Source organism: Pteropus vampyrus, unplaced genomic scaffold (assembly GCF_000151845.1).
Source record: "Pteropus vampyrus isolate Shadow unplaced genomic scaffold, Pvam_2.0 Scaffold667, whole genome shotgun sequence".
Taxonomy (NCBI): domain Eukaryota; kingdom Metazoa; phylum Chordata; class Mammalia; order Chiroptera; family Pteropodidae; genus Pteropus; species Pteropus vampyrus.
Window position 1 is genome coordinate 963,027 of NW_011889448.1, and position 26,470 is coordinate 989,496.

The 26,470-nt window shown below is 32.3% G+C and overlaps 1 protein-coding gene across 1 annotated transcript in view; it reads left to right on the forward strand.

Moving 5' to 3' along the window:
* CFAP47 (cilia and flagella associated protein 47) overlaps nt 1–26,470 on the forward strand; it is a 366,407-nt gene that overhangs the window by 272,989 nt on the left and 66,948 nt on the right. Inside the window, 6 exon segments of the mRNA XM_011385160.2 lie at nt 1,484–1,500; nt 5,723–5,898; nt 7,860–7,967; nt 12,379–12,487; nt 15,766–15,870; nt 19,228–19,384. Of these exon segments, the coding sequence (XP_011383462.1) occupies nt 1,484–1,500; nt 5,723–5,898; nt 7,860–7,967; nt 12,379–12,487; nt 15,766–15,870; nt 19,228–19,384 (672 nt within the window).

The window sequence follows — 26,470 nt, forward strand, 5'->3', positions numbered from 1 at the left end:
CAATAATATTGTAATAGTTATGTATGGTGCCAGGTGAGTATTAGAGTTATTGTGGTAATCACATTGTAAGTTATATAAACATGAAACCGCAATGTTGTATAGCTGAAATTAATATAATATTGAATGTCAACTGTAATTGAAAAAAAGTAAATAAATAAATAAAATAATAGTGACTAAGAATAGGGTTGTCTTATGTGAATTATTGAAGTGTTACTAAATCCATGTCCAGAATTATTTAATAAAGTAAAATATTGAGAGTCCTGATTTAAATGAAACATGAAGACAGTATTCATTTCTATTAATCATGTTTTAATTCAATTTAATTTCCCTATTGTTAGTACTCAAATATTCAAATCTATAACAAAGTTTATTTTCATTTTTAAATGTGAAGATAGATTTCTTCATAGAATCGATTATTTAGAATCTTGAACTTTTGCTCCAACAAATAGAAAATAAGAAAAGACTTAAAACACTTTAAGTCTATAAATCAATTATTTGCTCATCTGATTTCTGGTTAAATTTCCACTGAGGCATAGAAAATGGATGGTTAAACTACTGAGATACACTCAAGTATAAATCGTAAAAGCAGTCTCTTCTAAGTGGAATATGATTTATTATGACCGTGATAGGATTATTTCACTCAATGAAAATGTCCTATTTCTATGACCCTGTTATGACTACAGAAAAACATATACCATCATGGTACTTTATGTGGCTATGTAAGAAGACTGAGCAAAAAGCAAAAATAAGCCACCCTCTGTCTCTGTAATGCACTTCAAGTATGTTTTCATTTTTAAAATTAAGATTTGCATATACCCTTTTGGGAATATATTGTTTTCATGAATAATGTACTTTAAATTTCATTTTGGGTGGTGAATACACAATGCAATATAAATATGATGTATTATTGAAACCTATATAATTTTATTAAGCAGTGTCATCCTGATAAATTTAATTTAAAACAAAATAGTAGCCCTTGTCCATTTTCCATAAAAGACTTGCTTCTTCCTTTGTAATCGATACAATTATTATCATTTAATCCTAATTTGATACCACACTGGGTTACTTATGTCTTCTTATTGGTTTATTACTTCTGATTATTGTCAATTATACTATTGCTTTTATTTTTCACTGTGAATAGTTAACATAGTTATTTCATAAAAGACATTGAAATAATTTCCTCCTAACATCTACAAAGATGAAAATGCAAGTTTTGAGCTCCAATTTCATGGAGTAGTTTTACATTACAATGCAGGAGCAAAACAGCCCCATGGACTACTAGGTTGCTCTCTTTGTCTCTATAGACGGGTGCGCTGTACTAATTAAGTGTTCACTTTCAACTGACATTGGTGGAGAAGCAGAGTCTTTTCCAACTCTACATAAGCTACCAATAACACTGATGTTGTTGGAAACTTTATAAATTTTCCCACATTTTTCATAGTAATTGCCTAAGGTAAAAACTTATGAGCTCTTTAACTTGCAGGCATGAAGACTGAGTTGGTAGAAGTTGGTATGGGTTATTTTAAATAATTCCATCAAATAAACCTTTGTACACTTCTTGAAGAAGACACTTTCTGAACATTTTCAGAAGTACATTGAAACTTTTGTCCTCCTTTATATATTGTATCCTAATATTTTTTACTGCATTTACTGTTTTTGCTAAACTTTTGAGAAATATTTTACTTAAACCTTAAATCATCAGATGTGGCAATGGAGCTTTCAAGATACTGGGTTGAATGTAATTAAGTCGTCTCTGATTTTCTGTCTGCTTCTCAGCTTTGTTACATTCAACCCAATTCCCACATCTTCCCTAGAGATGAGTGAATGCTCAGAATCTCTCTAACATATTGTTGGTGTAAGAAATGTTTAGACCCTCAAGGCACATAATTTTGGTTACTTCTTACAGCAGATTCCAAAAATCAGATTATATTCATAATAAATAATCAGTCATTAGTAGTTCATTCTCTGTTGTAAAATATTTAGGGTTTCTCTTGGGAATTTTAACATGTAATAACTGCTGTTCCATTTTGCTTGAGCTCAAAAATCTCTTGTATGTCATATAGTTTGGATGTGGGAGAATGATGAGACTAATCCACTGTCTTCCCACTGATACTTAGTAATTGCAGTATATAGCAATTAGCTATATTTTCTGAAAACAAAACAAGTGTGTGAACAACACTTTATAGGCTTTAAGTTTTGGATTAGTCAGAGTCTTCATAATTTTTGTTCTGTTGCCAATGATAATTGCATGACCATTTCTTTACTTATTTTTTCATTCTATAATCAACCTTCAGTTAAATTCACTGTATTGTTAATGATAAGACCTAGTAAGAGAAGAGCATTTTTCAAAAAATATCTCATTGCCTATTTTGTGTTAAATCACAAAATATGTACATTGTTGTGCCATAGATATAGATATAGATAGATGATAGATAGATGATGTATAGGTGATAGATAGGTGATAGATAGCTGGATAGATAGATAGATAGATAGATAGATAGATAGATAGATAGATAGATAGATAGATAGATAAATAGATGATATAGATGATAGATAGATAGATAGATAGATAGATAGATAGATAGATAGATAGATAGATCTATGCAGATATTTATATCTATAGAGAGAGAACCTATTTTAAACAGCTAAGCAAGAGGGTACTTCCTAGGGATAAGTCCCTGCAATTAGATATATTTCTTTGTGTCACTGGCTTTCACAGTTCCCCCACTACACCCACAGGGTTTCGGGAAATGTCGGAATACATGTGAACGACCCTATAGATGCTACAGGAGTTTCTGGCTTTTTCACAACTCCAGGGCACCTATCAATGTATCCTCATCATCCCCATGTCACCACCAGTATGGTATTAGCACCCACCTTGATTGTACCTCTGCATTCTGTATGTCTCAGGTTAGATGGCAGAGGATTGGAGATGGGGGGGGTGATGGCATGACTTCTGTAGGTACAGTGACATGCAGGTGGCAGTAGCAGAGGAATGACAATGGCATTCCTAGTTTAGAGCTGTCTTCCCGGTTCTTCTGAGTTCTGAACTGCTGGCACTGACTTTTCAATTTAGGAAAATTACTGAGACAGATTAGAGTTGTCACTTCCTTCAAATTACATGGTACATTTTAAAATACCCTTTGGAACAGTTTGTTTATTGACTCGATAAAGTTTTCAAATCGAATAAAATTAAAATTGAAGATTTCATCAATAATATGCTTTACATAAATTAATACTTTCGTGTGTTTTGAACCTCAGAAATAATCCTTTTATAATGAACTCATGATTATCTTCTGGGAGAGGATATGGTGAAAAATACTTCCTTCTAGTGCATATTGAATTGTCATTGATCCAATTAAACTCTTATGAGCAAAAAAACCATAATCTTTATTTACTCTGATCCAGTGAGAGTAGGAGGTATGAAATTTTCAGGGCAGATACTTAGTGAATTAAATTTTTTCTGCTCAGAGAATGTGTAAATTGGCAACCAAATGATAGTTAACCCACTGTCTTTCTCCCATCTGAGGCTGCCATCCTTACTCAGTAACCTTCATGAAAGGGGGCAGCCTGGGTTAACTTGAGATTTTTAAACTTCTCTTGAGTCAAATTTTCACATGGTTACTGTATTAGTTTAAAGTTCTGGTTATCCAGACTATCAGACATATTAATAATTAGATTTACATATAAACTCTAAAGCATCTTATAAATTGCATATTTTATTATTTAATGAATATTTATTGTCACTACTATTTATTGTGACACTATTCTGGATGCCAAGGAACAGTGATTAGCAGTACAAACAAGGCCCCTATTTGTGTGGCGCTAACATTCTAGTGGAGTTAAAAAACAAAAAAAATAAAATTGAAATAGAATAGAATAAAAGAATAGAAAGTATCAGAGAACATCACGTATGGTAAGAGTAGAGAATGTTTTGTGCAGCTTTTTTTTCAGTGGTGTATGTGTATGGGCTGGATCATTATGTAAAATGAATTGATCTGGGTTTTAGTTAAAATATTTTGAAAATCAGTTGTTTAGATCTTAGCATTTTTACTTCTTTGAAGAAGCTATAGCATTGTCTTAAATTGACACTAACTTTCTCTAGAAAACATCTGAGTAATAGACTAGGACAATGTCTAGTCCAAAATGTTTCTTTTTAATTTTCTGTCTAAAGATCTGGGAGAAGTTTCTAGGCCAATATATGGTTGTTGGTACTTGTTATCCTGGCACAGTCCTTTGGTTTAGTTGTTGATTTGTTTGTCCTTTAGAAAGTTCCTAGGAGGCAAAGTTCTGTAACAGTCTTATAAAATATGTCAGGTTACCTAGGAAATAGCAATCTCTGTGACATAATACCATTGTTGGCTTTTTTGCATTTTATATTTTTATTTTTCTTTTATAATTATGAATATTGGATATTTTACTGTAGGAATTTAAATGTCCATTTATTTTTGGAATCCATGATTCTAATATCTCTTGAAACTATTGTAGATGGCCATTCTCCATTGCATTTATAATTAAATATGATTTGTAATAAATGATATCTACTCTAATCTAATTATAAACTTGTATGTATCCTTGATTTCCATCTTTCCTTGCCAGATGTTGTTCACCACATTAAATGCTATTTACATTCCCCTAAAATGTAACGTTTATCCACTCGTTCATTTATATAGAGGTAATGTCTATCTTGAAGATATATTTTGTGAATAATTCTCTCCCCATCACCAACTGTCTCCACCAGCTCAGTACCAAGGTTGTTTTTGTCACCCCTGTAATGTGATGCGATAAATTTCAAAATAGCTCCATGTCCTAAAGTACATACATTTCCAATCTTTAAATTATGACTTAAATGTCCAACACTTTCCTTTTCATTGGATTAAAACATTTTAGACAACTGGTCTTTGTTAAGATTGAAATATGTCCTATCTACAATTCTACCTTTAATACATTTGCTTCAATTAATGCTTTTTACTTTAGTGGAAATCATGGCTGTCATGGAATGAAATATAAGTTATTAGCCAGGATGGGTCAGAATTAGAATCAGGAAATGTCTTGGAACTTGAAGAGTGCCCTCCAGGGCTCAGTGTGTAGCTAGTGGGGCAGGACAGGAGGAACCAGAAGGAAGGAATCTAAACAGGAAGGTAGTTATATCATCGGTATAATTTGAGTTCTTAGTTCATATTGTCCTTACTACTTGATCTACTTGATGCTTAATGTACAGAACTACTTAAAATATGTCCTCTGGATCAGCAGCAGTATCCACAGTGTTTTAGAAATATAAGTTTTCAAGCTTTGTCCAAGATCTATTGAATTAGAATCATGGGGGCAGGGTCCCAATATCTATGCTTCAGCAGCTTTTACAGGTGATTCTTGTGCATGCTGAAGTTTGAGTACTCTAGGTAGAGGAAACATTGACAAATGGACGTCATATTAATAATGGTACCAAGGAAAAATATATTTAAAATGTAATTTTATAACGTTCTTAGCATTTAGCTAGATATATCTCTTACAGTATTTGTTGTTGAAAAATAATAATGTTACCATTTACCAAGACTGTTGAGGAAAACAAAAATTATAAACAAGTGAGATATATTCAGTAGTGAATCAAGGAGACAAAACAAATGGCCTTATATTGCATAAAAGTTTTCTTTGTATTTGCTTCCATGGAACAATGACTCTATATTGACACTAAAAGATAATTATATTTATTATGTAATTCCAGGAGAGCACTTGCTTTGAAATACCTCTCTGTAATTCAAAAGAGAAAATTCTTCATGTAAAAGTGGAATTATCAAATCCTGCCCTTAGTGGACTCAAGGAGTTTGAGCTACATCCACAAGAATATATTGACTATGCTGTCTGTTATTCTCCAGCAAGTACAGGCTGTAGAGATGAAAGGTACAGTTTCAATATGGCAATATATTTTATTGTTGATCCTTTGAAATTAAGCTTTTAAAACGATTATTTCTTTGCATGCTATAATCATTTATTTTACACTCGCTCATAGTTTTAGCTTTATTTAATACCATTCATTTACAAAATGTACTAAAGTTAGCATTGTTTTCTCCAATGAAAAATATTATTTATTGGAATTTCAAATTAAATAATTCTTAAATTGCTCTTTAAATATCCTCTTTCACTTCACTTTTCACTAACCAAATTTTTCTAGATGCAAAAATCGAATCAAATTAAAATGATTACATAAGGAATAGGGATTAAATTTTCAATTTTCTTGATGAAATTAGTTTATATTTTATATTCTTAAATACAAATCATCCACTTGGAGGACATAGAGAATATTAAATTAAGGGTTTTATGCTATGCTGAATATATATATATATACACGATGCTCCTCGACTTACGATGGGGTTATGTTCTGATAAACACATCGTAAATTGAAAATATATGTCAAAAATTCACTTAAGACACTGAACCTGCTGAACATTATAGCTTAGCCTAGCCTACCTTAAATGTGCTCAAAACACTTACATTAGCTTACGGTTGGGCAAAATCATCTAATACAATAAATATGCTGTATGCTGTAGGGTATCAGTTGTAGCCCAAGAAAAAGTCAGAATTCAAATTACAGTTTCTGCTGAATGCATATCGCTTTTGCACCATTGTAAAGTTGAAAAATGATAAGTTGAACCATTGTAAGTTAAGCCGTCATAAATTGGGGACCATCTGTGTATACACGCACATATCACAAACATAAACCCATATACGCACATAGCAGTGCAATGACAAGTGTTTTTATAGCATAATTATGAAAAACTTTCTTAGTACTGTATATTCAGCTACATGCACACACAAACACATAGCTTCTGTTTTCGTGATTATCTCAGTTCATTTACAGTAAAATAATTAACTTTATTTCACAAGTAATATCCTATTTATTTATTATAGTTTTAAAAACTAAGCTTAGTATTGGTATGTATAATACATTCCATTATCCCATGAAAATGCCTTTTACTAGTAGTTTATATGCTTTTTCAGAGTTAGACTAATTCTTATTTTAATGAATGATGAATAAATGAATATATTTGTGAAATTTTAAAAGAGAAAAATTTTTATAATGTGAAGCATGAAACTAATAACATAACATTATAAAAGACATTATTTTGATTAAATGCGGGCTAGTATCCTCTCCCCAGCATGACCATAGAGGCTTTGTAAACACAGACTGAATTTTGAATTTTCTTTATCAGCCTACATTAAAAGACATAATTTTGGGTAATACCTACTGACTGCTTACTCTGTTATCATCACTGGGGGCATGGATTTTACATACATACACGTGTAGGATGATTGATCCTATTTTATAAATGATGAAATTGAAGCTCCAAAAATTAAGTGACTTGTTCAAGGCTCCACAAATGAAAAATGACAGAGGTAGGATACCAGCCCAGTAATATTTTTAGATTGTTGCATGTTCTCTCTCTGTCTTCCACATAGATGAGCACATGCTGACTATAAAGAAAGTTTTCCAGAGCTGCATGTCACTTGATAGCTTTCACATAGAAATATGTGCATTAATTCAATACCTAAATTTGATTTAATCACCGTAGAAAAGCAGAGCTTTTCTTGTGAGAGGTCCTGTAAGATATTTAAATTACTTATGTTTACACATTTTTCATTGATTTAACAGACAGTTATTAAACAAGTATTAATGATGGCACTGTTTTTCTTAAATAATAAAGTGATTTTCTCACCAAAAATGAGAAAATTTTAAATATATCTACGAGAGCAGAATTTGTCATAGAGCAGTTGTCTAATATTGTATTGGGGATTTTTTTTTCTGCCAAAACTATTAAACAGTCTAAAACGACTGATAAGTTTTTGTATATTCTCTTTACCAGCGTTGTTTTTCAGCCTGATAAAGCTCTAGAATTCTGGTATTTACTGAAATTTACTGTTGAATTACCAAAAACAACCACAATGCCAGAAATACATTGTGACCTTGGAAAGTAAGTTCTATTTAATAGATAATATTATTTCATGAAAGAAAAAAGTTTATCTAAAAGAATATCATTATAATGCATTTAATGTTTTTAATAAGACATGAATATATTTTTAAATTGATTTTCTTTTCCAGGGAAGGTTTAATATTTAAACTACGCTGTGGAAAACTTATGTGAAAGAAAAACAAATCGGGACTTAGTAAGAAGAGGCTTTTATTCAAAATGATTATAGCAAGGGAGAGAAAGAGACTATACAAATAGTTGGAGGGAAACTATTGCAATAGGAAAAATGGTCTGATCTCAGAAATATGCAAGTGTCTCAAAATCAAACAGAGAAAAACTTTTTTTATAGGGTAAAGGAGGGACAAGCAGAGAGAAATGAGCAGAAACTTTGGAGGGAAAGCTAGACATAGCAGGGAAAATGACCGATGGGGACTGATAGGAAAAGCATCTCTCTGGGGTAAGCTGATTCCCAAGAAAAGCTGGGAAGGGAGACACATTCCTCTTTTTTGTTTGTGCTTGCTCAGGCTTGAGGACAAGCAGAGTTCAGAGGCCTGTAGGAAAGAAAGAAAGAGAGAAGGCTGACTAAATTTGGTTAAGACAAAGCAGAGGGCAATGGGCAATTGAGAATACTTGGTCACTTGGTTAATACCATATTCCCTTCAGATATGACCATTTATATTTAGGTGGTTGAGCTCCTTTTACATGTCTGACACTGAGTTTGGTGCTGGTACATAGGGGTAACTGAGTCACAATTTCTACTAGTTGGCAAATCAGTACCTTTTCATTATTTTCTCTCTTAGAATGCCAAAAGCTTGTTGAATTCTCCTAGTATCAGATCTTGAGCCAAAATATCACAACAGGTGATAAGAAAATGATCCTAATAAGAAAAATCAATAAGAAAATAGGAGTATCAGGATAACAAAAGGGAAGAATCTAAGCAAGGATGTCATTGCTGGTACAGTCTCAAACTTAATCTGATCCTGCAGAAAACTCTGGAGCATAAATTACATCTCAGAGTTTGCCTTGTCTTGATGCCAAGATTCTGTGCCTTTGCGCTCCCGTACTAGTCACTAAAAGCTTAGGATGAGCTATAAACTCCCAGGTACTTCTGCTGTAAGGTTGAGGAGGCTCCAGAACCCAAGGGCAATCATCTGAAGGTCTCAGATGGAAGATGAACAGCAAGCATGCAGAAGCTGGGGGATGGGAGCAAAGAGCTGGTAAAAATCTTCTAGGGGAACTGGGTGGGGCACAAGCAAGTTATTTACAAACTTATTTCTAGTTTTATATGTTTTTTTCTTGTTTTGAAAATATATTCATATATGAAAGCTATATATATGTATAAACAATTATTAATAGATGTAAGACACTTTTGTGAAAATATTTGGCTCAGCCAGTTTTACAATCATATGTTTTCATTCCACTAAAAAGACTAGCCTTTTCTCTTTTTAAGTTCTCATTTTTAACATTTTTTTAATTTAATTTTTATGTAAGTCATACTATGTATAATTGAAAGTCACATAATATTAAAAGGTATTTGATAGTAACTATCTTTTTAATCAGCCTTGTCCTGGATCCTTATCCTCTTTGAAGTTTGCGTGATCTTTCTTTGTACTCAGTGTCCTTAAAATTCTTAATGATATATATTGATGTGGCCCTATTTTCATACATTTTTCCAGGTAGTTGGGATCTCTTTCAATATAGAAACACATGACTTTCTGTTTCTGAAAATCTCTAATTATGCCATCTCTCTATTTTCTTTCTTTTCCCTTCCTACAACATTTATGTTTTGGATTTAAAACTTAGAGGCTGATGTTTTAATTTGCTTCTTTTTTTTTTTTTTTTTGGCTTTTCCCTCATTTATGTTTTTGCATTCAAACATATTTACTGAATTTTATCTTCCAGTCTTTTTGTTGAATTTTCATGTGAGCTATCAACATCCAAGAGCACTTTTGGTTGTTTTCATTTTAATGTTTCCTTTGTTTTTTTAAATATGACATTCTGTTCTTATTTCATGTTTTTAATATTTTCTCTCATATCCTTTAAAATATGAGTGGTCATTTTAAGAGACCATGGTCTTTGTCTTTATGTGTATGGTTTTGGTTTTGTTCTTTCCTATTAGAAACTCTCTCTAATACTTATTTTACTCATGTTCACACGTGAGGCTCTAAAATGATAGCTGGACCTTATTGACCTGACCCCCATTCATGCTGTTCTTCATTTATTTTCTTTGCTGCCAAAAGAAATCTTTTTACTATGTATAGACTTTGGTTTTTTTTTTTTCCTCCAGTTTTGATATATTATGAAAAACATAGCTTATAGCACTGTATATGCTTTTGTTGCACATTTGTGCTCGTTTCTATTGTGTTTAAACATAGGAATATAATATCATTTAAATTTAGTGGATAATGACAAAGAGTTTGAAATTGGGTTTTCCTATTGACCTATTTACCTATTTACACTCCCACCAGCCATATATGAATTGTAGTTGCTTCATATCCTCAAAAATACTGGTATTGTAAGACTAATTTGTACCATTGTGGTGTGTGTGAAGTCCTCAGTGTACTTTTAATTTACATTTCCTTTATGATTAATGAGTTTGACTCCCTTGTCATGTTTATAGACCATTCTGATATAGTCTTTTTTGAAATACCTGTTCATGTTCCTTTACTGTCTTTCTATTAGTTTGTCTGTGTTTTCTTTTATAATTTACAGTTCTTTATATTTTTTGGATACAAACCTTTGTGGGTTATATATGCTGCAAATACCTTTTTTAAAACTATGAGTTTCCTTTTCAATCTCTTAACGGAGGCTTTTAATCAAATTAAAGTCTTGATTTTAATGTAGTTTATCAACATTTTCATTTTATCCAGTTCGGCCATACTCCAAAGTCATAAAACACTTCTCTGTCATTTCTAAGAAAATGTATTATCTACACTTCTCATATTTAGATCTATAATCTGTCTGGAATTGACATCTGTATGTGATGTGAGAGAAACATCAGTTAGGAGGTCATTATTCTAATTCAAGACCAGGGTGATAGCAGTTTGGACAAGAGTGTTGACAGTGAGTGTGATGAGAAGTGATCGATTTGTGGTGTCTTTTTGAAAGTGGAGCTAATGAGTTTGCTGTATAATAATATTTGAGGTATTAGGAAAACATACCATATTTTCTTTAATCTATCGATGAATATTTAGGTTGTTCTCATATCTTGGCTATTGCAGGTATTGCCTTGAGATATCTCTTGGATTTCATTTCCTTTGGATGTGTACCCAGAAGTAGGATTGTTGGATCATGTAGTAGCTCTATTTTTAATTTTTTGAAGAACCACCATTCTGTTTTCCATAATATCTGTACCAATTTATATTCCTATCAACAGTGTGCCATTGTTCTCTTTTCTCCACATCCTCACCAACACATGTCATCTTAGTTTTTTTTAAAAAATAATAGTTATCCTAACAGATATGAGGTGATATCTCAGTATGGTTTTGATTTGCATTACTACAGGATAACAATTTTGATGTTGTGTATAAAAAGGCATTAGAAATGATGGTAGATTGAGAATTATGAACCCTCTTGATTATTCTTTGCTTTGAGCATAAATACCAGCCATATTTTGGGGGGAGTGGGTATTTACTCATTATGAGTTTAGATCTTCTCAATGTAATGGACAGAACTTTGTGAATTTATTACTCTTTGTTATTATTTCTAGACTATGTTAACATTTTTTGTCTGGATTTAGCAGTTAAAATAATGAGTAAACATTGCTCCTAAAAGTGGAATATATTCCAGTACCGAATGTGTAAAACCATTTGGTGTCAAAAAGAATCAAGGATTATCAAATTTAGCAAAACAACATTAGTTCATACATGATTATTCTTGTTTTGAAACTCACAAAAGTCATTGTATTAGTTTCATAGGCCTGCCATAACCACCACCACAAACTGGATGGCTTAAGACAACATAAATTTTTGTCTCACAGTAATGGAGGCTAGAAATTTGAAATCAAGGTTTCAGTAGGACCATGTTTCCTCTTAAACCAATAAGAGAGAATCCTTTCTTGCCTCTTCCGGCTTCTGGTGCTTGCCAGCAATCCTTGGTGTTCTTGCCTTCCGATGCATCACTCCAATCTCACCTCCATTATCATTTGGCCATCTTCTCATTTGTCTTCATATCATCTTCTTATAAGGACAGCAGTCATGTTGGATTAAGCCCCCCACCCCCACCGCTCTATTATAACTATATCTTAACTAATAACTGAACAACCGTATTTCCAAATAAAGTCACGTTCTGAGATATTGGGAGTTCAATGTATCTTTTGGGGGGATGCATTTCAACACATAACAATCATCAAGTTTATAAAATTATCATTGAACAAGTTTATAAACAAGTTTACTAGCTTTGTTTTTTCTTCCAGATATTTCACTCAGATGATCCCTTTAGTTAATCCTACACATGAAACCTTAGAATTGCAAGTAAAGAACAGTAATCCTGATAATTTTGTCCTGGATACTAACAAATCATCAGTAAGTATATTCAGAAAGCCACATAACCTAACACTACTAGAGCATTTTCTAATTCTGATTTTGTGACACTGTGGAATATTAGCATTTGAATTATTAATAAGATTTTAAATGTCTAAAATTTTAAAATGGAATTTATATGTATGTATATATATTGCTAATTTTAATTTATTGCAAACCAATATTATATATAAATTTTTGAAATTATGTATGCTAGATTCATGCTCATTATCACTGAATTCTAAATAAATTGGTTGTGCTTTATATCTGACCATTTTGGTAATCAGTTTTTGATGATAAGTTCCCAGTAATATGATTTTGACTCAGCAGTCATTCAGTGTTTCCAAGGTCCCAAGAGACCAGTTCTTTCCCAGCCCTTCGTGAGTTCTTGCCTACCCCGCTTCCCCCACTTCTAGACAGTGCTGACATAACTCTGACACTCTCCTCCTTTCTCTGCCCCATCTTCTCATTCCTAGGTCCGTGTTAGAGACTAGAGCCTGTCAGTGGTCCTAAATCACTTTTCTCCTCCCCCATGTAACAAAATAGATCTGGAGGTTTAGCATCACTATCTGTTTCCAAAGCATATGATGTCAAATATGTAAAGTGAATGTCAAAACCATGCTTTCAGGTAGATTTCAAAATAATAATTGCAATAGATTATTTTCTTCAGAGGATCTCGCAGTAAATCATGAAGCCCTACTAAGTAGATATGATATTTAAATAAGGGATTTTACTATTTGCCATTTAATGATTGTTTAAGAAATTTACAATACGATTTCTTTATTTATATCTTAATACCTGTCTCTTGTCAATCATGTTGCCAGCTAACAATAATTATGATAAGAAATTTATTCTTAACGGCCATATGTCAAATTTTATATCACTAAGTATTATATTGATAAAATTGATATATAGTTTAATCTTTAAAAAATTATGTTAAAATGTACACATGTGCTTGTATTACTTGACACTATATTTTCCATAAATTAAATGGAATATGATGTTCAGGATATAGTTTACAAAAAACTGAAATTCCTCATTAGAAAGTAGTGTTTTCATATCCTTTGTATCACTGCTTTTATGGAAGAATGTGAATGGGGAAAACAAATACAATATGTTACAGATGCCACTTTACATTACATAATGAAAAATAAGGACTCTGCTTTAACATTTCCAACCTTGTATTTCAGTCCATTAATTCTTTTATACATTTACCAAATATTGTTAAGTATGAAATAAGCAGTTAATGTTAATATTAAGAAATAACTAAAAATATAAATTTATAGATGACCAAAAATACTATTATATATTGTAGAACAATTTAGTGGCACACATTAGTATTAATGGTAATAAATATAACTACTCTTCTTTTTGTTGCATGATACTCATCTTTACATAAGTAAAGGTAAAAAAATATTATTACCCCTAAATGAGCATAGATTGATTATCAAGGCAAATAATGACATAATTTATAATAATCGTTATAATTATATAATTGTTATAATTATATATATATAATTACAATAAACCGGTAGATCTGCTGCAGTTAAATTCCAACCAATGGTGTTTCTCTTTCTTTCCTTGAAAACATGGGAAATGCATTTGTCAGTGAATTTTAGGTGAATTTTAGGTGGAAATAAAGGAATTTTTTTGAGTTACTGCCTGGTTGTATACACTACCTTAATCTTTACCACATGCCTTTGACATATATTTATAGAAGAGGAATTTGAGGTCAGAAAGGCTAAAATACTTAAGCCATATGATTAGCAAGTTTGATTTTCATTCTGGTCAAAAGAGGGCCGCTGGGAGTGGAAACTATAAAGACCATGTGGATATTTTGGCACCTACAGTTCAAGAGTTGGCTGCCCTGGAAAAGGAGGCACAGACATCTTTTCTGCATCTTGGCTACCTTCCTAATCAGCTGTTCAGAACCTTCTGACTTTAACATACACTAAATAAGATGCGAGTAGGAAAAGTCTGTAGTCTTAAAACTCTAAAACAGTTGTACTGCTTCCAGGCAGCAGTATTTATATATATATAAATTATAAGTTGGAGACAAACATACATATATAAATTATAAATTGGAGACAAACATATATATAAATTGGAGACAAATTATTTATATATAAACTTTTGACTAGAATGAAAATCAAAGCTAAGGTAAGTATTGTATATTTTTTCCAATGAAATGGGTGACTTCATATATATGTATATCCTCCACCTATATATAGAGAGAAACTTTTTCATATCTGCTAAATTTAAAGAGTATATGAAATGCAACTTTTTTTTCACTAAGGTTGATACTGAAATTAATTTATATTCCTTAAATGTACATTAACTAATAACCTCGAAATATTCCAGGTATGAGAAGGAGAGCCTGCCTGAGATAAAAATATTTGCTGTAGATATATATACACATAAATATAATAAGGAAGTAACTTCTAAATATAAAATTAAGTTCATATTTGTATTTCATTGTCATCAGAGTTTATTGAGAACAAAGTGCTATATTTAACGAGGATTGAATGACACTACTAAATTGCTATTTTACTTTTTCAAAAGTTATCTGGCAAAATAAATTAGCGAAAAACTAACTGATTTTTCAGACATGTACCATTCATTCTAGTATTCTATAAGTGTTGATATTAGATATATTATTCACAGTGTAGCATTTTGATTGCATGAGATACTCAAGTCCCCAATATATTGTGACGAAGTTGCTGGCTTACAGTCTCTAAAGAGGTAACCCAAATTAATACTTTTCAGAAGCAAGTTATTCCAACAGCTCATACCTTGAATGTGTATGTAATAGGAAGGACAAAGAGGAAAACTTCATCATATGCTAAAGAAACATGACTTACATCTATGTTTAGAATCAGTTCATTTCTTTCGATATTGCCAAAGCTACAAGTTGAGTTCTCAGTGTTTGACGTGTATCTTAGAATGGACAATAAACTATGGTTTCTTAAATAAAATATATATTTCTATTATTGGGAGTTATAGCTCAGCTTTAAAAATTAATCTTGATTTCCTTATACAGAGTAACTAACTCCATGTGGTCATTGTTTGGGGGAAAAGCATAGCATGAAAACTACTAAACATTGCTTACCACCAGATATTTTACCAATATTCATCAAGCAGGCACACTGAGATTGGATGTGTACAAGGCAACACATTAATCACATGAACATTTACCCAGCATATACCTAGCCCACAAGAATGCTGACTTGAACAAAAATATTGATTGTTTTGTTTCTCTTTTCCTTTCTAAATTTGCACAGCTGAACTTATCTCCTCATTTCACGAATAATGTACCTGTTCACTTTCATCCTTCTGCTCTTGGAAGAAGTGGTCACCAAGCTTCTATTGTTTTCCACTGTGATCAGGTATGATAGAGTATTCTTGGATCAAGTCAGGTTAATTAAATTTCACAGTCAACAAATAAGTAAATCTTGCTCATGCAGTTGGCATCTTTTACAAGCACACAGATCTAGAACATAGGTGTTAATGTAAATGCCAAATCGCTGGCATTTTTATTAATTTTCTGATTTAGGTTTTACAACTCAAATTTTCATGAACTTAAATATAAAACTGTAGAAAATGTTATCTTCCAAATATCGTGGATTTTTTGCTCTCTTTCATCTGTACAGTGTTCCTGAATAACAATAATTTAAAAAAAAAAAACAATAGTTAATCATTTTTAAAGCATCTCTAAGCATGCCATTCTTAGAATTGTCTCAGTTCATTCTCACCAGTCATATGGTGGAAAGATTATCAACCCCATTTTATGGACCAGGAAACTGAGATGCAGAGAAATGAAGATCAAGTAGCTAGTAAGAGGTTGAACCCAGACCTGAACCCTGGATGTCTGCCTTCAACTTGTCTTCATGACTATTTTTACAGCTACCTGCAGATTGCCAAGTGATTATAACTCTCTTACTGCGATGAAAATTTTACATAAATTTTTACATTTATTATTATTATTTTTTACTTCTTCAAGTGTTGATGGGCAGGAAAGTAAATGGAGACATGTACTTTAAATCCTAAGGGACACCAAGGAGCTAACAAAACCCTGCCATCTGAGAGGCAGTAGAATCAAATATAATACAGAGGTCCCTATGTCAGTTCACAACTTGTGGTGACTGAAGTGCCCTCTTCCAAAACAATGTATAATTTACCTTTAGAGAGAATTGAGGCTATTAAATTTCCTACATGATTACTCACTTATACATGACTTGGAACCATACTATGGAACTATGCTTGATTCAGAAATATTAAAACAAAACAAAACAAAAAACAATAATCCTGATGCAGAAGGAAAAGTACAGTGATTATTTTATTTTACAAAAATAATTTTAACAAGGCAGATGTTTTAAATCATTACTTCATAGCAGGGTTAGCCCCTTTATCTTAATTATTGGGCACACTTTAATTGCTTGCATTTCTGGTGGAAATTATGTCTATTAAGAGTAATCTGGCACATCAGCAGGACAATTACCAGTTTTCCATCTCAATACCTTTAGAAAATCCTAACCTAAAAGTCCAACGTGAAATTCTTAATCAAACCCAAAACTCAAACACAAAACACAAAACTCAAACAAGAACTCAAACGAGTAAGTAATCAACTCAAACCTTTTATAAATCAGTTTTACACTGGTGCTTGAGTTTCATCACTTTAAGCATCTCCTTGCAAATTGTAGAAAATCTCCAAGGACTCATCTGTGGCTAGACTTTAATCAGTCATTCATTCATCCTTTCTGCTACAGGGTCCAGACCCCTTCAACCTTTTTAATGTATTGCTCAAAATCTTTGTGATTTTTCTTGCCTTTCCTTTTTCTGTTTTTGCCTTTATTTTTTTTCCTTTCATTTTTATCTCTGAATCAGTTGGGTCTTCTTCTTTTATTTAATTCATCGAGGCAACATCCTAAAATTAATTTGGTTAAGACATCACAATTGCAAATATCATGAACTCACATTATGCAACCAGATTCTCTAAATGAGATTGTGTTACTGCATATCAGAATAAAAGGGCTAGTAGTAAGCAGCAAATGTGGTAATCGGGCCTTCTCTTTGGTACCAAACATTATGCTCTGAGATTTTTATTCTTGGTTTTCACTTGTTTCATTTTTACTTTCAAATCATTGTCATTATTCATTTCATTTGTATTTAATTGTGTGACTCACTGCATCTCAAGGTCAGAATAACAAAAATGAAGGAAAGAAGATGAAGGCAAGAGCGGTTTTATTACCCAGCATGAGTCTATGATCCTATAGCCTGTGTCTGTGGAAGTTTGTTGATTCTTAGCCACTTCTGATACCCTTAAGTTCTGCTCAGTGTGCAAGCCAGATTTACTATCTTTTACCTCTACTTCTTTTATCTTTCAGAAACATTGGAATTAGATCTTTAATGGTTTTACTATGTCTCCTTTCAAAGAAGTTTGAGATAAAGATGAGCTAAAAATGCTACTTGTTATTTTAGTGCCCACATTTTGGGGGATACTTTTTAATGTCTCTTAATTTAAGCAGTGCTAGGGCAGTTGTTGGATACTAGTGTTCAATAATGGTGGGATGTGGTTTAACTTAGAAACTCCAGTATTCCATTTGGCAAAACATGAAAATATAACCCTCATTCCCAGTGGTTCAAAGTAACCTCATTTCTGTCATCCAGGATTTATTTAAGCAGCCAAAAGTAAGTAATTAGCATAAAACAGTTGTTCATTTAATTGAACCTAGTCAGTCAGTTACATGTAATCAAGTTAGGACAGAAATGAACTCACATTATGCAAGTAAAATCTCTAACTAAAAGTAATACAGTCATGTGAAGATAATATGCAGATAAAACTTGCCTTTAATCCTTCCTACTCAGAGCATTTTATGGATTTCCTGTCACCAGTTATCCCACTTTACAACAATCTTAAAGCAAATTTCCCTCTTCTTACTGGAATTTAGGCTTGTCGTTTGAGAAATTTTAAACTAGGTCATTGTTTGTTGGTTTTTATTTAATGACCTCTTCATTCATCTGCAACATTAGCAACGTTTTCATTGCAGAACCGAGTCACAGTCTGTTGTACTCTTAGGGGACTTTTATTCTAAATAAATACAAAGGGAACATTTCAAATACAGCTTTGTAGGCTTATGAAACATAGATTAAAAAAATGGCCACATCCAATCTCCACAGTTTTTGAGCCATTCTTCCATATCATGTGGTAACAGAATATACAGAGTCCTAGATGTTGGGGATAAATAATACGGCATGCAGGTGTACACATTGCCTTTTTATGAGACTTCAATCTGTGCCTCACTTTCTTTGCCTTCATGTGATAACTGTTGGAATTTCATTTGAAATTCACCCTAGGATTTTGGATACTTCATGCAGCGTTTAGTACACAGTTTGTTAGGCACGTTGACTTTAAAAAAAAAATAAAAAAAAACCTTGAGCAGAAATGCACGATTTTTATTAAGATATCTCTTTAATGGTGCTATCAATAACCTTATGTGCATTGAAATATGTTTAATATTTGGATATCAGTCTATAGCCTCCTTTTTATCAGATTTTTGATTGATTTTTCAATAAAATCAAAAGGAATTTGGAAAAGGAAGGAAATATAAAACAGTGCATGTTAAATACTAACAACAAAACTTGTTTATCTGCTAAAATTTTTGCATGTATTATACTTATCAAATGTTGCAAATAAAACATATACGATTATGACATATATGTTATGAATGTTTATCTTTAAACAGTTTAAAGAATGGAGATTCCTCCTCTCTGGAGTAGGACTACTTCCCCAGCCTCTAGAAATAGAAAGAACAACCACATATGTTCATCTTCAAGCATTTATTGTTATAGCTTTCAAAAATCCCACCAAGGAAGATGTTTTACTCAATATCATACTAACGAGTAAGTTGTTTTTCTTACATTTTACCTGTTATTTTGTAATTATTAATCAAACTTACTTTATCATAAAATCAATGTGTTTTAGAGATAGTGGTCACTTTAGGACTCCATTAACTCAACAGCATCATTTTATAAAAGATGAGATACCTTGGCTGAAATCATAGCTTGTAAATGGTGGAGCCAGAATCAGAAATTAGAAATTTATGTACCAAGTCAAGTTCTTCTAATTTTAATCTGTAGAGCCAAATATGTAAATTAGTAAATTTGTAATATTCTTGTGATTATTATTCAAATATGCCAATGCCTTAAGGAGTGTAGTCAATAATATTGTGATAGCATCGTCTGGTGTCAGATGGTTGCTGGATTTATCATGGCGATTACTTCCTTAGGTATATAAATGTCGAATAACTGTGGTGTTTACCTGAAACTAATACAATATTGTATGTTAGCTATATTTTAATAAAAATCTTTAAGAAAAAACTAATATGCCAATGTTTATTCCTTAAAAGTTTATAGAAATTCTGGTGTTCTGATATTGTTTCCTTTCTCCATTTTCTTTATAAATCTCATATTTGGATTTAATTTTGGCTCTAATCAAGCTTTGTCCTTTTTTGTTTCATATTGAAGATGCATGTTTTTAAATTACATTGTGTGGAGTTTTTGATCACTTCTTATTAAATGACCAAATAATGTGGATCTGGAATAAAAATCAACTAATTCTGAGTTTCATGAAACACATTTTAAATCTAATATTGGACATTACTAATTTTATCTTTTCAACTATTATTCCCACTTCTACTAAAACTACTACTATTACTGTGATCCATTTTATATAGTTCAAATGTTGGGCTAAAAGGGATACATGTGGTAAGGTTTTTGATATAAATAACTAATTTACTCTCTAGAATGGTTGTACTGTTGCAGTTCGTGCTACCATCAGGAGTATATTACAGACATTGCCTATTTTCCTGAGCTTGTAAGCCCTGACCATTAGCATTCTCCTTAATCTCCATCGATCTTATTGGAGAAAAATAGTATTTTATCATCATTGCAAAATAATTATTTTTTGATTAATGCTGAAGCTTAACACTATAATTTACCTATTGGAGTATAGAGATAGATTAGATAGATAGATAGATAGATAATAGGTATATAGGTAAAGATATCTTTCAAAATTCACTATTTTTTCAAGAAGGCAACATTTTTCAAGTTGCAAACTTATGATCAAACTTTTTTAATTTTTCCTTTTTTGTTTTTTTTTTCTTTTTGTGTGTTCTTTTTGTTTTTTGATCAAATTTTTATATTGCCCAGTTCTCTAATGTCTTTTTGTCTGCTTATATCTTGGCTATTTCCATTTTAATCACTTCTCTCAGAAATATCGCCCTTTGATTTTCAAAGAATCTTTTAATTCTATTTAATTAAATTCTATTCAATTATTTAATTCTATTGTGCATTGTCTTTGCATAAAGTTTTTTCAGGTGAACATTATGTAAAACAAGGTGTTGAAAAGATTATATTTCAGCAGTCTATTCTTATCTTAATCTATGCCAACTTCAAAGGGTGAATGAGATAGGGTGGCTAGAGAAGAGGTGGCCTAACAACTGGAGAGCAGTAGAAATGCCCCATAGCAGACCATGAATGAGTGCCAAGAGGAGCAGATTGCTATAGAAAAGCTCTCAAATAGCCTAGGAAGCTAGGATTTGTTTTGCACCCAATATATACCACACCTAACCTATATACACATGACTATACCCAATCTTTAAAAAAAATCCTAGAGACATTCCAAATATGGAACCTGAGGTTTAAAAATTTCCCAAAGCCATACAATGAATAAATGATGGAACGGGATCTTGAACTCATCATGTCTAGCTGTCTTCTCCAGGGCCACCAAACTGTCATTCTAAGTTGTCTGTCTGATCCACACATACTTAGATTTTCCACCTTGACCTTGTTGTTCACCCTAGATGTGTACCCTTCCTCACTGACTGGTATCCTTGAACTCATTTCCCATGATCCTCTCTCATCAGTAATTACGCCCTCCACCCCAGACCTCTGCTCTCAAGTTTCCAATCTACTTTGCCAGAAATAAGAGTGGAAAAAGGGAAGGTAGCCATGAATGGGAAGCTAAGATCTGAGTTAAAACATTAGAAATTAGGGCCTCATGTATGCATTAAGAATTTAAGGACAGATCTCCATTATATTGTATGTGTGTTCCCTTGCTCACATACCGATATTACAAACTTGCTAATTTGTGTGCTTGTCAATGTCAGGGGTTGCATTAATTCATAGCTTTATTCCTGCCTAAATGAGTATTTCAGTATTGGCATGTATGTTGATAAACCAGGGGTTGAGTATTCAGTCCTTGACTATTTAATGAGCATCTATTGTGCTGAAAACTGTTATATACACATTTCAAAACTACTTCATATTTGTAATATACATACATACACACATTGTATTTTGATTTTTATGTGGTATTCTACATGTGAGATATCACTATGCATTATATACCTAAAAGTTGATACATGCAAAGTAGCTTGATTACTTTTCTACTAAAGTAGCTATACTCTTGAGATTATTTAATCTTTTACTTAATCCAAATTTAAATATGATATTAGTTATTTGATTTAAATGTTTAAATATAGTAGGTTCTTTTCCAGACATCAGTAGTTTTATTGAAGAACAAATAACAGTAAGGTTAAATGCGTGCATAACAATAAATATATTAGTTTTACAAATATCAGCTTCCATTTTGAGGATCGATAAATGTAAACAAAATACTGTGTTGAGTTGTTGTTAACTCAGTTAATTATGATCATGGTGTTCACTAGCAGTAAAGTAATGAAACTCACAATATAGCATCGTTATAAGTTAATAGCATCTACAGGACACGGAGAGGCACTACTTAGTGCGTTTGAATTCACACATTAAAATTAGTTTATGAAAATCTTGTCCCTGGAGGCCCTCTTAATTTTACCTAACGTACCTCCAGCATTGAATAAATATTGATATTAAATGTAGCAGTCATTGTAAATTGCTAATCAGGGCTTGCAGAACTTTATACATAAGAAAAGAAATAGATGTAAGAAAAGGTCCTACACTCTCAAAATCTCTCCCAAAATCAGACGATCAGCTATTTCAATATTTGAATTAATAAATAAACAGTATTGGGAGATTGGAGATTGGTTAGCAGGGAAGTTGGAGTTTCAAATATGTAATAGTCTCTTTGTACCTTAGTTTGTCTTTTTTCCAACCTGGGACCTAATCAAGGATTATACATTGCATTTGGTTTTCAGATCTCTTAATTCTCATTTAATCTAAAAATCCCCTTCTGCATTGTACTGTCTTTTATGATATTGGCATTTTGAAGAGTCCAAGCCAGTTGTCTTGTAGAATATCACACTTTGTGGATTTCTTTGATTATTTCTTTATTATTCAATTCAAATTAAACATTTTGGTAAGAATATCACATAGAGGATACTGTATTCTTCTATTGCAACTCATCAGGAGACACCAAATGTTAGTCCCCTTACTGGGGATGCTAAGTTTAATCACTTGGTTAAGGTCATGTCTGCCAGGTCTTTATACTATAAGAGTCATCTTTTCCCCTTATAACCAATAATTAATTTGGAAGTGATAATTTGAGACAACGTGAATAACCTCCTCCGTTACAACCTTTCTTTGATGGTTTTAGTATCCTTTCAGTTTCTCTACCAATATCAATTATTGTGTGTCATCCTTTCTGTTTTTATTAGCTTGGATGTGTGTGTGTGTGTGTGTGTGTGTGTGTGTGTGTGTGTGTATAAAATACATATTAATATTTTATATTGCATATAGAGAGAGAGAGCTTTTTCTTTCCTTTTCCCCTCCCCCCAACTCCTTTTTTTCTTTGAGAATGATTATAGACTTACGTATCTTATCTAATCTTTTACATCTCAGCTTTTATTGTTTTTAAATACCCATCACATTATCACATTTAATCATAGAGCATTCAATGCATAAAAATGTGTGGGGATCAAAATTCAAAATACACAAGCTGTGTGACCTTGGGCAAGAAACTTCTGTTTTTTGGGCTTCTGTGTCTCCTAACACACTGGAGGATGCACCAGATCATCTCTAAGAGTGCTTTTTGCTAATGATTCTTTGATTCTTTGACCACTGGACAAGTATTGTCTGATGGCTAACTCTTTATTCAAGGGAGGCTACTTGATTTCTTTGTTTAAAACAATGTCATTATCACTATATTTCTGAGTAATGTTCCTGAGTTTGGGAAAACAAAAACAAAACAAACATTAACAGAAATGATGGACACCTATCTCTTCCTTCTCTGGATTTCTCTATCTCAGATCTAGTAGAACCTTATGGATTTTATGAGCAATTAAAAAGAACTAGAGTTAATATTTGTATAAATCCATAGCTCTTATATCGACAGAAAAGAATAATCTCTCTTTTTCCATTTTCCTCTTGCATTGAGGACTATTGAACTTGTTTGCTGAGCATTTGAATTATAGCCAGTTTTTATTGGTTTTGAGAAGACATTCAGAGCAGACTGGGAAAAGACAGTTCAAAACCCCCTTTTCCTTTTGTCTTTCTGTTACTGATTCCCTGTGATCAAAAGAACACAATCTGTAGGATTTAGATTATTTGAAATTTATTGAGGTTTGTTTTAGGATATAGTCTGTCTTGCTGAATGTCCTATAGGAGTTTGAAACAAATATGTATCCTGCTGTTGTTTCCTGGAGTATTCTACATATGTCATTTAAATTCTGTTAGTTAACTTTGTTATTTGGGTCTTTTATATCTTTGCAGGTTTTCTGACTAGTAGCTCTCTCAGCTGCTGAGAGGGGGATGATATAAGCACAAAACTATAATGGTGTGTTTGTTTATTTCTTTCAGCTCTATAGATTTTTTCTTCATGTAAGTTGAGGCTCTGTTATTTGTTATAGACACATTAGGATTATATGTCTTCATGATGTACTAATACTTTATAATTATGTAATGCCCCTCTTTGTCACTAGTAATTTTTCTTCTCTGAAGTTTATATGATATTAATGTAACAATTCCTGTTTTTTTTTTAAATTAACATTTGCATGGTACATCTTTTTTCATCCTTTTTCTTTCAAACTACCTGTGTCATTAAATTTGAAAAATTTCCTCGTAGACAGAACATTGTCTGAACATGCTTTATTTATGTATTTATTTACTTACTTACTCAATCTCTCTCTTTCTAAACTCTGTCTCTTTCTTCTCTCGCCTCTCTCTTTTTTCTCCTCTTTCTCTCCCCCGCATCCTTGCCCTCAGTTTGCTACCCCAACAAGAGAATTGGAGTGCTGCCTGTTTCTAGCAAGCAAGAGACAGAAGATCAGCCCCCTCCCCCCCCTTTTTTTTGTCTGCTACTCTTAGCTGATCTGGGTTAGAGGCTTCTGAAATGCCTTGTCCAGCATGTGTGGGAGGCAATATGGAAACCAGGGAACTCCTTGCCATATCGTTCCTCAAGTCTCAAAGTCTCTAAGCAGGCTTCTTTCTTCTTTCCACATTTCAGAGTCTCCCTATGCATGTCTGCTATGTTATGTCTGGCAACTTTTAGTTGTAAGAAGGAGGGCCCAGGAGGAACGGTGCTACTTCATTTTCATGAAATTTTAAAAATTTAATTACTTTTTAGATACTCCCAAATTTTGCCATTGAAATCCTTTACAAGTCAATTCATAAGTCCTTTTGATTGTCTCCATTAGTTTTTTAACATTTTGTTACTTTCTGGCACAACAAGATGTTTCAGCTTCACCTTGCCCTTAACTTGGTGTAAAGCTCGAATTAGGCATTTTTCCAAAGTTTACTTTATAGAGACAAGATATTTAGTGTCCATGATATGGGCACTAGATGTGCTCTTTGCTGCTGAGATACCCCTTTTAGTGGACAAAGCAAAGAAATATAATTATTAAAAATTATTATACTGATGCCTCCCTTTCATATTCTATACCATAGGGTTTTTCTGCAACTTACCGTACTCTCTCTTCCCCCACGTGAAAAACCTGGTTCCCAACACATCAATTCAGTACTCATTTGCTCTATCATACCATACACTCCTAATATTTTCAAATTACTATATTCTTACAACTACCAAAAAAATAAATTAAAAGAAAAAGGAACGGAAAACTCCTAAATAAAATTAAAGCTATATTTGCAGTTACTTTTTCCTCCTAGAATGTATTGCACTACAGTATAACAGTTAGAGAACTATGGCCAAAATATTCGTTAATTAATTCTTTATTCTATGTAGTTTAGTTGCCAATATATACAAAGATGGAGTCCTTATGTTTTAATTTAAATTCAGGTTTAAGGTTTGCTTTTTAAACTTTTTAAATTTAATTTTATTTTTGAATTTGTGAATATGTAGTGTTCAAACCTCAAAGCTGTATAAAAAGTTCTACTTAAGATCTCATTCCCATACCTATACCATCTACCACATTCGCAACTAACTGTATGGAAGACTATCTTTATATGCTTCTGATTTATCCACAGTGTTTGTTTTTGCAAAAATGAGTGTATGTGAATAAATGCATATACACACAGATAATTCTGTTCCATCCTCTAATCTCATGCAAAGATAGAATACTATATCATTTCTGCTGTTCCTTGCTAACTTCACCTAACAATATGTTTGGAATCTCAGTAAAATAGTTAATGGATACCTTTCTCATTGATTTTTATGAGAAGTTTATGACTTTTTAGTACCTCAGTTTTTTGCTACACTATTGTTTATATACAACTAGCCTCTAGTACCCAAACCTTTTCTATAATTCTAATAATTTGCTATATAAATAATGCCCCAATGTATATTGCTTCATGTTTGAGCTATATATTTAAGGTATATTTCCACAAGTAGTATGGATGGGAAAAATGGTAAATATATATACAATTTTACTATATGTTACAAAAATCTCCTTTGTAGAGGTTGTAACATACACTCGTTCATTTCAAAGGACAGTGTCAGCTGATAACTAATTCAATATACTTAAAATTATAAATGTCTGTGCTGACAGAGATTTTTATCTTTTATACATGGTAGCAGCAAAAGAAATTACTTGTTAT